The sequence below is a fragment of the Megalobrama amblycephala genome, linkage group LG4, assembly GCF_018812025.1.
Source record: "Megalobrama amblycephala isolate DHTTF-2021 linkage group LG4, ASM1881202v1, whole genome shotgun sequence".
Lineage (NCBI taxonomy): Eukaryota > Metazoa > Chordata > Actinopteri > Cypriniformes > Xenocyprididae > Megalobrama > Megalobrama amblycephala.
In genome coordinates, this window is record NC_063047.1 from 8,271,616 (window position 1) to 8,285,338 (window position 13,723).

The window sequence follows — 13,723 nt, forward strand, 5'->3', positions numbered from 1 at the left end:
TGCTTGAAACATTTTTGTTTGGTTTTAACAAGCAAAAACGTTTTGAATTGTATACTGAGAACGTATATAACAGTTGTGTCGGTTTCTTTAATGCTTGGAAAAACTTTACATTCGTTACCCGCAGCACACGCCCCTTTCTCATTCCCTTGCTACAAAGTACCACAATAGAAGACCAATCAGCGCCGCGATTCACAGTTCTAGACCAATCACATCGCGAGATTTCGCTGTTCCGCTTTCCCTGAAATTCTTTGCTGATCCGACTTGAGACTGAGAGAATTCAAGATGGCTGTCTCAGGTGAGTATTTACTCTGGAGCAAAAATGCAAAGGGAGTCTCGCTAACGGGCTGCATCGTTTGCAGAAATGTTACTCGCAGGTGTATGTCGCTGTAATTCATAGCGCCGTGGCTGAAAAACTAAGATTAACTGATTTTTAAACTTTGAAACAGCATTAGCAACACTAGCTAGCTAGCAGCTAGTCGTCTAATCCCTTTCCGCCTCATGAAAGCAGCATTCCCTCTTTCAGCACTAAAAAGGCACCTGACAAGACTTAAGGATCTATATTTGGCCAAAATGCTTTTATACGTGTGTCATACTATTGGCGAATATCTTGGTAAATTGAGCAAGCTAAGAGTGCATGGCCTGTTATAGTAATAGAGCAGAGAAAATGATCAGGCACATCACTCTCAAGTAAACCCAGCCAGCTCATCTTCACTGCACATTTCTGTGGTTACACTTTCAGGATGGGAGATGTTTGTGTAAAACATCTTTATCATTCCCTGTCACCTCTGGCCTTTATACTGCAGACTGTAGCATGAACTGTTGGTGTTTTACTCGACTGTCAATTTGCCTCTATAATTGTTTAGGTAGTGGTAGGGATTCACTGCATTTATATATGCATCCTCGAGGTTGTGGAACAAAATGTATAATTATGTGTGTGCCATCTGCTTTATGGCTTGCATAAACCTCATTGGAATCAGTTGGAAATGTAATAAACAACCAAATATATGTATTACATGCTCGTCTGCTTGCTGTAGTATAACTGTACAGCACAAGAAACAGTATTTTGTCAAGTTTTGCATAACTGCAGTGGTATTTTTCCACTGTACACAATACTTGTGGTTAAAACTGTATACTGCATAAATGATCATAAACGTTCAAAGTGAAGTACTTGTTCCTACGTGTCTGGATTAAATGGCTTCATTTCAGAGTTTGATAGCCTTAAGACTTAAATTTAATTATAGACCAAAATGTTAAAAGTAGTTAGAATAACATTGTATTCCTTTTATTTGGGGCATTTCCTTCTACATCTGTTTCTGATTGGTTTTTTCAAAGACCAGCGTTAAATCAAGTCCAAGAATTCATTTAGGCACTTAAGCTCCACTGACATATGGCTCAGAGTTAACAGTTTCCTTTTCTTTATTCAATGTAATTTCAAATGGATATGCACGCAGAGTTTTTGTGCTTAACTTTGTATTGGAAATTCAAGTTTAGAGTGCCTTCTCACCAGGTTATCCTGTTTAAGTAGTTTCAGAAGCATACTTCTTGTTTGGATATTATGTCCATGACATTCAGCTTGCACTTTTAATTTTTATGAAGGCATGAGCAGCTACACATTTGACATATTGCTGCTTTAGCATAAAGCACACTTTAAAATGTGCTGACAAGTTTACCTGTTGTGTCTTATCTACGTTGTGTGCATGAAATTAACTCTAAAACAGTCAAAATGCATCATTATACAATCCGCCATGTTGTCAATGTCATGTGACCTATGGCATCAGTTGTCACTTACAGGGTTAGTTCACCCAAAAATGAAAATTTCCCCATGATTTACTCACCCTTAAGCCATCCTACGTGTATACGACTTTCTTCTTTCAGACGAACGCAATCAGAGTTATATTAAATAATGTGCTGGCTAGCTTTATAATGGCAGTAAATAGAGGATGTGATTTTAAAGCCCAAAAAAAGTGCAACCATCCATCATAAAAGATAACCACATGGCTATAAAGCTTAGGAGAGCAAGGAGGACATTATTTAATATAACACTGATCTTATTCGTCTGAATGAAGAAAGACATATACACCTAGCATGGCTTGAGGGTGGATAAATCATGCGGTAATTTTCATTTTTGTGTGAACTATCCCATTAACTACCATTCCCAAATCCTCTCCTGTGGTCTTAGATGCGTGCTTCAGAATCTTACCAGTAGTACTACATCCTGGTACTTTTTATCTACTGTTTTATGAATACTATGAAATCATACATACTACTTGGCTCACTTACTGTCATTGGCCTACTATATAGTGTGAAAGTAGGCATATTAAGAGATGGTAGCATTTAAAACATTCTGATTTGTGTAAAGGTAATTTGAATATTTCAAATATTCAACAACAATCAAACTCATACCCTCGCTGTCCATTAATGTGTTTTGTATGCTATATGCTTCAGTGTTCAGTATACTTTTTTTTTTTTTTTTTAAGCAATTGTACAAAAAAAGCAGAAAGGATTTTTCTAGCTGTCTGTGCTAAGACCTTCAGTAATTCTCTTATCATTCATATATCTATAACTGTTTAATGGATTTGTTTTTATGTCAACGTAGGTGTGAGAGAAGTTTTTACTTACTTATTTTTTAATGCAACACACACTGTTGTCCTTTCCAGGCTCCAGATGAGGGCTTCCTCCTGCTTTGCCCTGGTGTGTAAATCTTTCTTGCGGCTGACTTGAGTGTCAGTGCTGCCAGTCCCTCACTGCCCCTTTGGAGACAGCATGTCCAACACCTCCTCCTGTTCCTCCTCGGGGGAAACCAGCCCGGATGACACGCCCCGAGGTGGGGGCACCATCCGTGTCTACCTCCCCAACAAGCAGCGGACAGTGGTGAGGGTTCATTCACTGGAGTCTGTTCTGTTTAAAATGTCATTTATTGTTCTTCATTAATGACAATTATGTGTTCAGGTAAATGTTCGGCCTGGGCAAACTGTCTATGATAGTCTAGATAAAGCCCTGAAAGTCAGAGGCCTAAGCCAGGATTGCTGTGCTGTCTTTCGCCTTCTTGAAGGGTAGGTGTCTTGCCTTTTAAATGACAAAATGTCTCATTGGTGACATTTATATTCAATTGTTGTCTTACTTTGTTCTTCTTTTGCCAGCCGGAAGAGACTTACAGAATGGGACACTGACATCACACCCCTCGTAGGGGAAGAGCTTCTGGTAGAAGTGCTGGATGATGTTCCCCTTACAATGCACAACTTCGTAAGTGTACTTGCGTAACAAACTAAAAGTCAGCAAGGCTAGGTTCTCATTTTTAGGCCCTTGTGTGCGGTTTTTTTTTTTTGTTTGTTTGTTTTTTTTTTTTTTTTTGAGATTGCAAAAATAATCTCTGTGGTAAGTGTGTGTGGTATGATTATGATGAGCAAATACAGGTTACAGATCTGAGTTCTGTTCAGCAATTCTGGGAACTTTAATTGTTTTAAATTGTAACTGCTGAAGCTTTGATTAAATTGGTAGCACTTTACACTTTATGCCATACTTTTATTTATTGATTTATAAATTTTACTTTGCATCACAGCTCTGACATTCTAATAGAATTACTTTTAACAATTAATTTCACATTTGAGAATAACATTAGATTATGATAAAGCATAATATGTTTGCTTCACGTTATATGTATTATGAACAAACACGAATTAACAATGAACAACAGTAAATTTTCGTTTAAAAGTTTGGGGTCGGTAGGATTTTTGAAAGTAGTCTCTTGTGCTCACTAAGGCTGCATTTATTTTATCAAAAACACTGTGAAAACAGTAATATTGTTATGTATATTTTAAAATGTAATTTATTTCTCTGTTGGCAAAGCTGAATTTTCAGCAGCCATTACTCCAGTCTTCAGTGTCACATGATCCTTCAGAACTCATTCTGATATGCTGATTTGGTGCTCAATCAATGTAAATGTCACTTCTGATCAATTTAATAAATCCTACCTGAATAAAAGTATTAATTAAAAAAAAAAAATCAGTACTGACCCAAAACTTCTGAATGGTAGTGTATAAATGAACATTAAAGGGGACCTTTTATTGAAAATTCACTTTTACATGATTTGAACATAAATGTGTGTCGGCAGTGTGTGTACACAACCACCCTATAATGGTAAAAATCCATCCACTCCTCTTTTTTGTTTAATCCCCATAAATCATAAGCCGTGTCTCAGAACAAGCCTTTGCAGACTCTACCTTGTATGATGTCGGCAAAATGCCTAGGCACCGCCCACAACTGCTGATGGACTCTACCCTATTAGCATAGACCCCGCCCTCATTGAGCTGTACAGAGTCTGCCATGTTTTATCTACTCACCAGAGCATTTAACAGCAGCATTCAAGTAAGAAATGTATTCTTGTAAAAGCTACTAAAGTTAATTCACTCAAGAGCAGTGAGTGATTTTCTGTATTTCTTTTGTTGTTTGATTCATATTAACAACATGTAGCAGTAGGTACTGTAAATTACACTGCTTTCACTTTAATACACAGATCTAATAAACACATGTGATTTCTTTACTTTCTTTACATTCACAGACATAAACAACTGTGTCATAACCTTGAGTATATTTGACAGTTTAAATGCAATAATATGTGAAAGAGAACTTTAATACTCACAGGACGCGCCGTCTGGCATCCAGCTTTCTGTGTGCGTGCTCAGAAAACCATATATCAGAAATTTAGACTGATATGGCTTTAAAACACATGCAGATAATAAACTTTCATGATAATGAAGAACTGCAATGTCAAGTGAGCGTGACCGCAATAGAGATTATAATCAAAACCAAACAGATGTTTTAGTTTTTGGCAGAGTATCCGGATTAAGGTACGAGCTGTAAAGGCTCCGCCCTCTTCTGGAAAGCGGGGTGGGAAGCAGCAACTCATTTGCATTTAAAGATGATAGAGAGGATTTTTTCGTCGACTGAGAATCCAAAGACTGTTACTGAGTTTTTGAAATGAGCGCATGCGTAAGAACAGCCCCCCTCCTTCACAGCTCACTTCAAAGGAACGCCACCCAAAACTCGTGCACGAGTATTTGAATACGAGTGTTTACCACCGGCATTCGCTGTGTCGACTGTGTTTTTTGGATTCATTATGTCGGACTCACCGCAGGTAACTCATAATCTGCAGTTGTTACTCCTGTCTCCTGACAAAAACATTGCATGCAGTGCCTGTGGAGTGTGGAAAGTTACTGGAGAGCGCAGCCGCGCATGTCTCTCACAAGGAACGTCACGGCAGTGATTGACAAGAAAGAGGGCCAATCGTTTACGCGATGATCGCGTAAACGATTGGCTGATGTTTTTAAGGCATGTTTTGAAACTTCACAGACACATTCTGGGGACACCTGATACTTATATTGCTGTTTGTAAAAAGGAGCATAATATGTCCCCTTTAAACTGTCAGTCAGCCAGTCTGCCATCACCTGTAAATCTTGTTTTCACAGGTACGGAAAACATTCTTTAAGTTAGCATACTGTGACTTCTGCCACAAGTTCTTGTTCAACGGCTTCAGGTGTCAGACATGTGGGTATAAATTTCACCAGCACTGCAGCAGTAAAGTCCCCACAGTATGTGTGGACATGGACACCATGACAAAACGGTATGTTCCACGTTAAATTTTCTTGCATTATTTATGGCTGCTTGTCGTCATTTTTGTATGACATATGGTGTTCTGTTGCTGTCAGGTGTCTTCCTAATACAGAAGACTGCCCTTCGATATTGATATATCCGGCCACCAATTCCATATCACAGAGCGACATGCCTTTAACCTCAGATTCTCATGGGTACCTTTTCACTTCTTCTATAAATACATGTATCCCTTCATCCCCAATGGAAATGTACCACTGACACATCTTCATTACGATTTACCCTTTTTAGAGAGGACCTGCTGTCTTCTGGGTCAAACTACCGTTTGATCATTCGAGGAGAGGATGGTCAGTCTCTTCAGAGGCATCGCTCCACCTCAACCCCCAACGTCCACATGGTCAGCACGCTGGAGCCTGGTGCTGCTGGCCTCTTGGAGGTTAGAGACCAGACTGACTGGCTCATTAAGTCCACATACATCTCCTTACATTGCCTCATTTTTTTCTAAAGGAACAGTTCACCCACAAATGACACCCTCGCCACTCTAAAAATATCTTTCTTCTGTCGAACCCAAAATGGACATCAATGACAAAAAAACACCATTAAAATAGTTTGTATGGGGAAGAGCAGTGTCGACATTCTGCTACACTTCTTGTGTGTTTTACAGAAGAAAGATTAGTCATGCAGCCTTGAAATTACAACAGAGTGAGTGAATGCATTTTGGATGAACTGCCCCTGTATTAGTATTAGCTTATATTAGTATTAGTGGCTAGATAGCAAATGTTAAGAAATGTTACTTCAGAAAATATGACTATGGAGGTCCTGCATGCCTCCTTGATCATCTCTCCTCCATTGCATGTATTTATTCATTTTTTCCCCCACTCTCATTCAGGAGCCATTCAAAATCTTCCCAATGGGTGAGTAGTTTTTTTTTTTTTTTTTTCTTTCGTTTTTTTTTTCACTTTGACCATCACTCACATGAGCACATTTCTTTTTTTCACACACTCACATTACACTCCATACATTTTTGTTTCTTGTCTCTGATTTGAATGACACATCTAACTACACCTCTTTGTGTGAAATGGCCCTCGTATTCTGGTGTCAAGATTCTTCTCCCAAGCCTTCCACTAGCCCACCCCACCTAGGGTCACCAGGAAGAAAACCCCACAAATCCCCTTCCGAGCCCAAGGAGCGAAAGCAATCCTCATCTGATGATAAAAAGAAAGTGGTGAGTGTGTTTATTTGATGGGAAGCCCAAATGATTTGGATTCATTACAGTCAGTGTTTCTGTTTTGTTGGTGGTTTTTAGCACCGGGGAGGTTACAGAGACTCCAGTTACTACTGGGAGGTGCACTCGCGGGAGGTGTCCATGTTAAAAAGGATTGGAGCAGGTTCTTTTGGGACCGTTTATAAAGGAAAGTGGCATGGAGATGTGGCTATCAAGATTCTTAAAGTGACAGAGCCCACACCGGAGCAGCTCCAGGCCTTTAAAAATGAGATGCAGGTTTTACGGTGAGTCATCTGTATGATCATATATGAAGGCATCAAAGCCTGTCAATGAACTTTAAAGGGATAGTTCACCCAAAAATGAAAATTCTATCATCATTTACTCACCCTCATGTTGTTCCAAACCTGTTCTTTGTTCTGTTGAACACAAAGGAAGATATTTTGAAGAATGTGTTAAACTGAACAGTTTTGGGGCACCATTGACTTCCGTAGTAGTTTTTTTCCTACTATGGAAGTCAGTGGTGCCTCAAAGTGGCCTAGTTACAAACATTCATCAAAATAATCTTCCTTCCTTCCAACGGAACAACGAAATTTATACAGGTTTGGAACAACATGAGGGTGAGTAAATTATGATAGAATTTTCATTTTTGGGTGAACTATCCCTTTAAAATAATCATCAGTGATGCTACTGTACTGTCAGTTTCTGCTTCATTAAAGGGATATTTCACCCAAAAATGAAAATTTGATGTTTATTTGCTTACCCCCAGGGCATCCAAGATGTAGGTGACTTTGTTTCTTCAGTAGAACACACATGATGATTTTTAACTCCAACCGTTGCCGTCTGTCAGTCTTATAATGCGAGTCAATGGTCACACAATCTATAAGAGTCAATAAACATGCACAGACGAATCCAAATTAAAACCTGTGGCTCGTGACGGCACATTGATGTCCTAAGACATGAAACGATCGGTTTGTGCGAGAAACTAGGGCTGGGCGATATATCGCATGCGATTCTCACGCGCATTTCGTCAGTAAAGCCGGTTCCCTGATTACCGCTAAATCGCCATCACCTGCTTTCAAATGGAGCGGCATTTAATAGACAGAGCCGTAGTTCACGGACAAGCCACGCAAAATCGGGTTCATTATCAAAGTCGATTCATCTTCGATACTATCGCCCAGCCCTACGAGAAACCGAACAGTATTTATATAATTTTTTACCTCTAAAACACCACTATGTCCAACTGCGTTCAGCATTCGTTTAGTGAGGTCTGATCGCGCTCTGACAACGACAGTGATGTCTCGCGCTTACTTCAATGAGTGCTAGACATCACTGCCGTTGTCAGAGAGCGTTCAGACCTCACCAAGCGAATGCTGAACGCAGTTGGACATAGTGGTGTTTTAGAGGTAAAAAATGATATAAATACTGTTCGGTTTCTCGCACAAACCGATCGTTTCATGTCTTAGGACATCAATGTGCCGTCACGAGCCGCAGGTTTTAATTTGGATTTGTCTGTGCATGTTTATTGACTCTTATAAACTGTGTGACCATTGACTCGCATTATAAGACTGACAGACGGCAACGGTTGTAGTTAAAAATCATCATTTGTGTTCTGCTGAATAAACAAAGTCACCTACATCCTGGTTGCCCTGGGGGTAAGCAGATAAACATCAAATTTTCATTTTTGGGTGAACTATCCCTTTAACAAATGTATTTTCAGTTCAAATAATCATATGTCTTCTTTCTGTTCAGTATGACTAATTTGACTCTGTTGCTCCTCAGAAAAACACGCCACGTCAACATTCTGCTGTTCATGGGCTTCATGACGAAGCCAAATTTTGCCATTATCACGCAGTGGTGTGAAGGCAGCAGCCTGTACCGCCACCTGCATGTTACTGAGACCAAGTTTGACACCATGCGCCGTATTGATGTTGCTCGCCAGACTGCACAGGGCATGGAGTAAGAATTTCAGTTGTTGTTGTTTTTTTTCTTCCATATTGACAGGATAGCACCTATCCTACATGTAACGTATTTGCTGTTCCAATTATATGGTGTTTGTTTATATAACAAGACTCTATAAAATGTTAATGTACACTACTGTGTACATTAATTTTTTTTTTTTTTTACGTAAGACAAATACTTTTATTCAGCAAGGATGCATTAAATAGATCAAAAGTGACAGTAAAGAAAGACACATATAATGTGACAGCATTTATTTTAAATAGAAATCTTGTTCCTTTCAACCAAATAATCCTGATTCCACAAAAATATAAAGCAGCACAACCGTTTTCAACATTAATAAAAAGAAATGTTTCTTGAGCACCAAATAAGCATATTAGAATGATTACTGAAGGATCATGTGACACTGAGAACTGGAGTAATGATCCTGAAAATTCAGCTTTGCCATCACAGTAATATTAAAATGGAATAAACTAGGCAATATGAAAAAGATATTGAAATAGACAGTTATTTTAAATTTTAATAATATTTCACAATATTACTGTTTGCACTGTATTTTTGATCAAATAAATGCAGCCTTGGTTAGCATAAGAGGATGGATGGAATGTGGAAACTTAATTCTTAATTTAATTTAAATCTTAATTTTGTAAATAATTTGGTACTTTTCTCTTTCCTTGACAGTTATCTTCACGCCAAGAATATCATTCATCGGGACTTGAAATCTAATAGTATCCTTTCTATAATGTATTAGCAGTGTTCTTGCCTGTATTGTGAGAGAGATCTGTTGCAGGATGGATCAGATTCAACCTATTTTCTGCCAGTAGATGGCATCATTGTTGCATCTTGTCATGTCCTAGTAGATTGCCAGAGACAGGCAAGTATAGGTCTCTGCAGGACAGTAAGAGTTACCAGATAGGTGGGCGAGGCCATAAGCAGAGGGGCGTTTTTGACTGTGTTACCTGATTTGCCTACGTCACAGTGTTTAGGGGTGGGGTCGGGTAAAGGGGATCATTTTCATTGCGTGATTTATGAACACTCACCAGTTTGAAAACACCCACAAATTCAGAAAAGCCCACTTTTGTTCCACAGAGACCCCAGACACGAGACTGGGTAGCTGCAGCTCGGAGTAATGAGTGTGCCGAATGAAAAAGACTTTTCTCCATGCCCCAACCTTTTGTCGTGCCCATTGCTCCATCCTGCAGATACCCACACTTGGATTGTCAAGCCGTTGTCAGTCATGATGAAATACTTGTAAATAAGCTGTCTCATTTACCAAAATTATTTTAGGCATAAGATGTTGGTTTTCTCTCCACTGTTTTACTTTATATCCCTATATCTACTAATGGATGTTTTAATATACATTTCTGCTCAAATTAATATAGGCCTTGTGGGTACTTGATGATGCAACGTTAGCCAGAAACACTTCCATATTTCTCAAAACAACTCTATGCAGGCTGAGGTTGATGATTTATTGGAATAATAATGCTGATGCATTCTCCCTAGTGACGTTGCCCTTATAACTATGTGTTGTATTTAAACTCATTCTGTGTTCTGCATGATACACCTGAGCTCATGTGTCAGATATCTTCCTGCACGAAGGCTGGACGGTAAAGATCGGTGACTTTGGGCTGGCCACGGTAAAGTCTCGCTGGAGTGGCTCTCAGCAGGTCGAACAACCCAGTGGCTCCATCCTGTGGATGGTAAGAAATTGTCACCCAGAATCATAAATGAATCTAATACCTGCTTGCTTACAGTTTATCTGAAGTAGTTTAATCCTATATTTGTTGTTGTGAATTAAATTTTACAGCTTGTTGTTAAACTGTTGTTTTACAGGCCCCTGAGGTGATCAGAATGCAAGACACTAACCCATACACCTTCCAGTCAGATGTATATGGATATGGAGTGGTGCTCTATGAACTGATGTCTGGGACTTTGCCTTATTCAAATATCAACAACCGCGATCAGGTCAGACATATGGCGCTATCACTTTGCCATCTTGCAGTTATGTAGCAGGAATTTGTGTATAGTTTAAGAATTGGAGGTTAATAGATTGTTCTTTTTAGGTTGAATTTACAGCCCAGAAACCTTCCGTTCAGACTGAAAATAGCTATGTTTCCATCCAAAGTTGTGAAATAAAGCACCGTTTCCATCCCATGCGTTCAAGAGAACAAAATAATCACTTTGTGGGAAATCAGCACAAAATATCTGTGAAAAAAGAAAAAAAAAGGAAGCTGCTTGCGCTATCGTGTGAGTCAGTTCTGGGTGGTAGTTATACTCAACCATTTTGATGACGAACTTTGACTCGGGCAATTCAGAATGATCAAACTAACATTTGAGTGTTGTGCAATGAAATTGATTCGCTGGTTAGTCCAGTTATCCAATCACATCCACTGTTGCGCAAAAAATTTATTGGGAATTATTCTACATAAATGGGATGTATTTGATAAATGTTTTAGTTTTAGTTCATGCATGTTTTCTTGTTGGTGGAAAAAAAAATGATCTGCCTCAATTGAGCCACACATTTTTTTTTTAGAATTTATGTGCATCTTGTCATTTCCATTCAGTTTTTTTTCTTTCTTTTTTTTATGTAATATCCCAAAATTCGCCTAAAAGTAGGTGGATGGAAACATAGCTACTGACAATTATTCAACCCAAAATGACAATTCTGTCATCATTTACTCACTCATATGTCTGACTTTCTTCTGTGGAACACAGAAGGAGAAGTTTGCTTTTAAACTTTGAAATGCAGTGTTTGATTTTCAGTTGTCCTCTTCCTGTAGATTATTTTCATGGTGGGTCGTGGGTACTTGTCTCCAGACCTCAGTAAATTATACAGTAACTGCCCTAAATCAATGAAGAGGCTCATCATCGACTGTCTGAAATTCAAACGGGACGAGCGGCCTCTTTTCCCACAGGTGAAAATAAACCAAAACTCTTTTTTTTCCCATCACACTGTGGATGTAATATTTCCAGCACTGTTTTGTCAGATAAAGCAACAGCCTCTCATGTTTCATCCCTGCTGTTCCTCAGATCTTGGTAGGGATCGAGCAGGTCCAGGATCTGTTGCCAAAAATCGAGCGGAGTGCCTCTGAGCCGTCTCTACACCGTGCTGTACACGCCGAGGACCTGAACCCGCTTCTCCTTCACACCACGCGCTTCCTGTGAGACTCTCGGAGATGATTCGCTCTTCCCCCGTATGCCGTGCAGCATCGTTCCCAGCATGGAATCCTGAGTTCCTCTCATTATTCCACACATTCCTGAAAGCACCCTAATTATTTCATTGGTCCTACATATAGTCAAACACGCATCAAGTTTATCAACTTATTCATGCTACAGTTCTTGTCTTTTGTGTTTTTTGGTTCCGGCTGCTCGTCTGTAAAGCTGCCTGTAGAGAATGTCACACTCTTTCTGGACCAGCTGCTTTCTAAAACTGAAGCATGAAATAAACATGCTCTCTTACTACACTTATTGGATTTTGAAATCCAAGCATCATATCGGCAATGTATCGGCACAATCTTAATATAACCTCCTTTTTTGAGGTATATTTTAAAATGTGTTCTGGTGGCTTACACATTACCTTTTTTTTACTTTGAGTACTTTTTATTCCCACAGAACAAGCAAACCAGCATGGAGATTGTTTCTTTTTTTCCTCTCTCTCTCTCTGCCTGTTCTCTTTGCTTGAACTTCATTGTCCAGAGATAGCACACTGTGATGGTTCCATTCATCTACATTAGTCACAGAAAATCTCTGCTCACACATTGGTTTGCAGGCACTTGGTTTTAGTTCACAATTACAATCATGTGAGTTCATGGTCATAAACCCATTATAATTTTTCTGCCGTCTTTTAATTCCGTTATTTTTCAGATGGGAAATCTGGTGTCAGATTAGGTTGGATGTACATGTGATCTTAATAATTGTGCTGTGCATTTGTGATATTTAAAAACAAAATCCTTTTATTTGGCTTTACCGTTGGGCTTCTTTTCTATGTTGGTCAGCTTTAAATTGTGTAGCATAATGACATTTTTATGAAAAAGGAACAAATTCTGTTGGTATTCTCAAAGCAGTGCACTTCCTGAAGTAACAGGGAAGGAAAAATTGATGATTTATATTCTTATGTTCCTTTGAAAATGAGTACATTTGCTTTCTGGGTTTATAAATGAATGATTGTTTGTTTTAAAATATTTCTTCTTAAAACTGAGTAATCGTTCACAAACTAAACTAAAATGGCACATGATGACCATAACCAGGACTGGTAAAGTAGTACTGACACTTCATCCCAGTCTGACTCGTGAACTGATGCATTGTTCACACGTGGCGTTGTTAACCGAATGCCTCCGTTTCCTGTGCTGTTGGATGTTTGCACAGTCACTTTCTCTGAGTTTCTGGGAAACCTGTGTGAACATACTTTTTCACTTGTTGCAGTCACAGCAGCTTTAAGATGGAGTTATGGTTGATGTCCTTGAGCAGTTTTTGAAACGAAAAATACATTTCTTAAATTAGGCTGCTAACTTAAGGCCCGCTGCTGACCTCTGGTTAATCGACTCTGATTCTGACCAGTTTCAGCGTTGAGTGAGATGATCAAACTTAAGATGCTCTTTCGTTTCCACAGGGCTCTGGTAAGAGCGGACATTTCTAGCATTTCTTGCGAATCGAATTTGTAGCAGCATTGGGTGAGGGAGTTCTTCTGGATGCTGTGTTCTTTCAGTTCATTGGTTCATTTTATTCACTAAACTCAAAAGCATGACTTTGAGAAACGGTTGTGCTTTTTAATAGCAATATTAAAGTTCATTTTCCTCCCATTCAGTTGGTTTCAATAGGACTGACTGAAACCTACAATGATGGGGCCTTATGAGATCTACATTTTCCATCTGTCCTTTTAATGGAGTCTTAATATATGTAACTTATTGTTTCATAACTGACACCTCTTATCTAGCA

General features: G+C 39.0%; 1 protein-coding gene across 1 annotated transcript; it reads left to right on the plus strand.

Moving 5' to 3' along the window:
* Window positions 1–78: 78 nt before the first annotated feature.
* Window positions 79–12,754, plus strand: araf (A-Raf proto-oncogene, serine/threonine kinase). The gene is made up of 16 exons (XM_048187216.1): window positions 79–295; window positions 2,658–2,871; window positions 2,950–3,053; window positions 3,141–3,243; window positions 5,466–5,620; window positions 5,706–5,804; window positions 5,899–6,043; window positions 6,497–6,521; window positions 6,711–6,832; window positions 6,914–7,116; window positions 8,612–8,788; window positions 9,470–9,516; window positions 10,370–10,488; window positions 10,622–10,753; window positions 11,569–11,703; window positions 11,819–12,754. The coding sequence occupies exons 2-16, from the start codon at window positions 2,764–2,766 to the stop codon at window positions 11,951–11,953; spliced, it is 1,809 nt and encodes a 602-aa protein (XP_048043173.1). The 5' UTR covers window positions 79–295; window positions 2,658–2,763; the 3' UTR covers window positions 11,954–12,754.
* Window positions 12,755–13,723: the final 969 nt, after the last annotated feature.

Bases quoted from the DNA above. Each gene is read 5' to 3' on its own strand.
- araf (XM_048187216.1), top strand. From the start codon at position 2,764: ATGTCCAACACCTCCTCCTGTTCCTCCTCGGGGGAAACCAGCCCGGAT. The intron at 2,872-2,949 runs GTGAGGGTTCAT...TTATGTGTTCAG, and splicing joins CCAACAAGCAGCGGACAGTG to GTAAATGTTCGGCCTGGGCA. The intron at 6,044-6,496 runs GTTAGAGACCAG...ACTCTCATTCAG, and splicing joins GTGCTGCTGGCCTCTTGGAG to GAGCCATTCAAAATCTTCCC.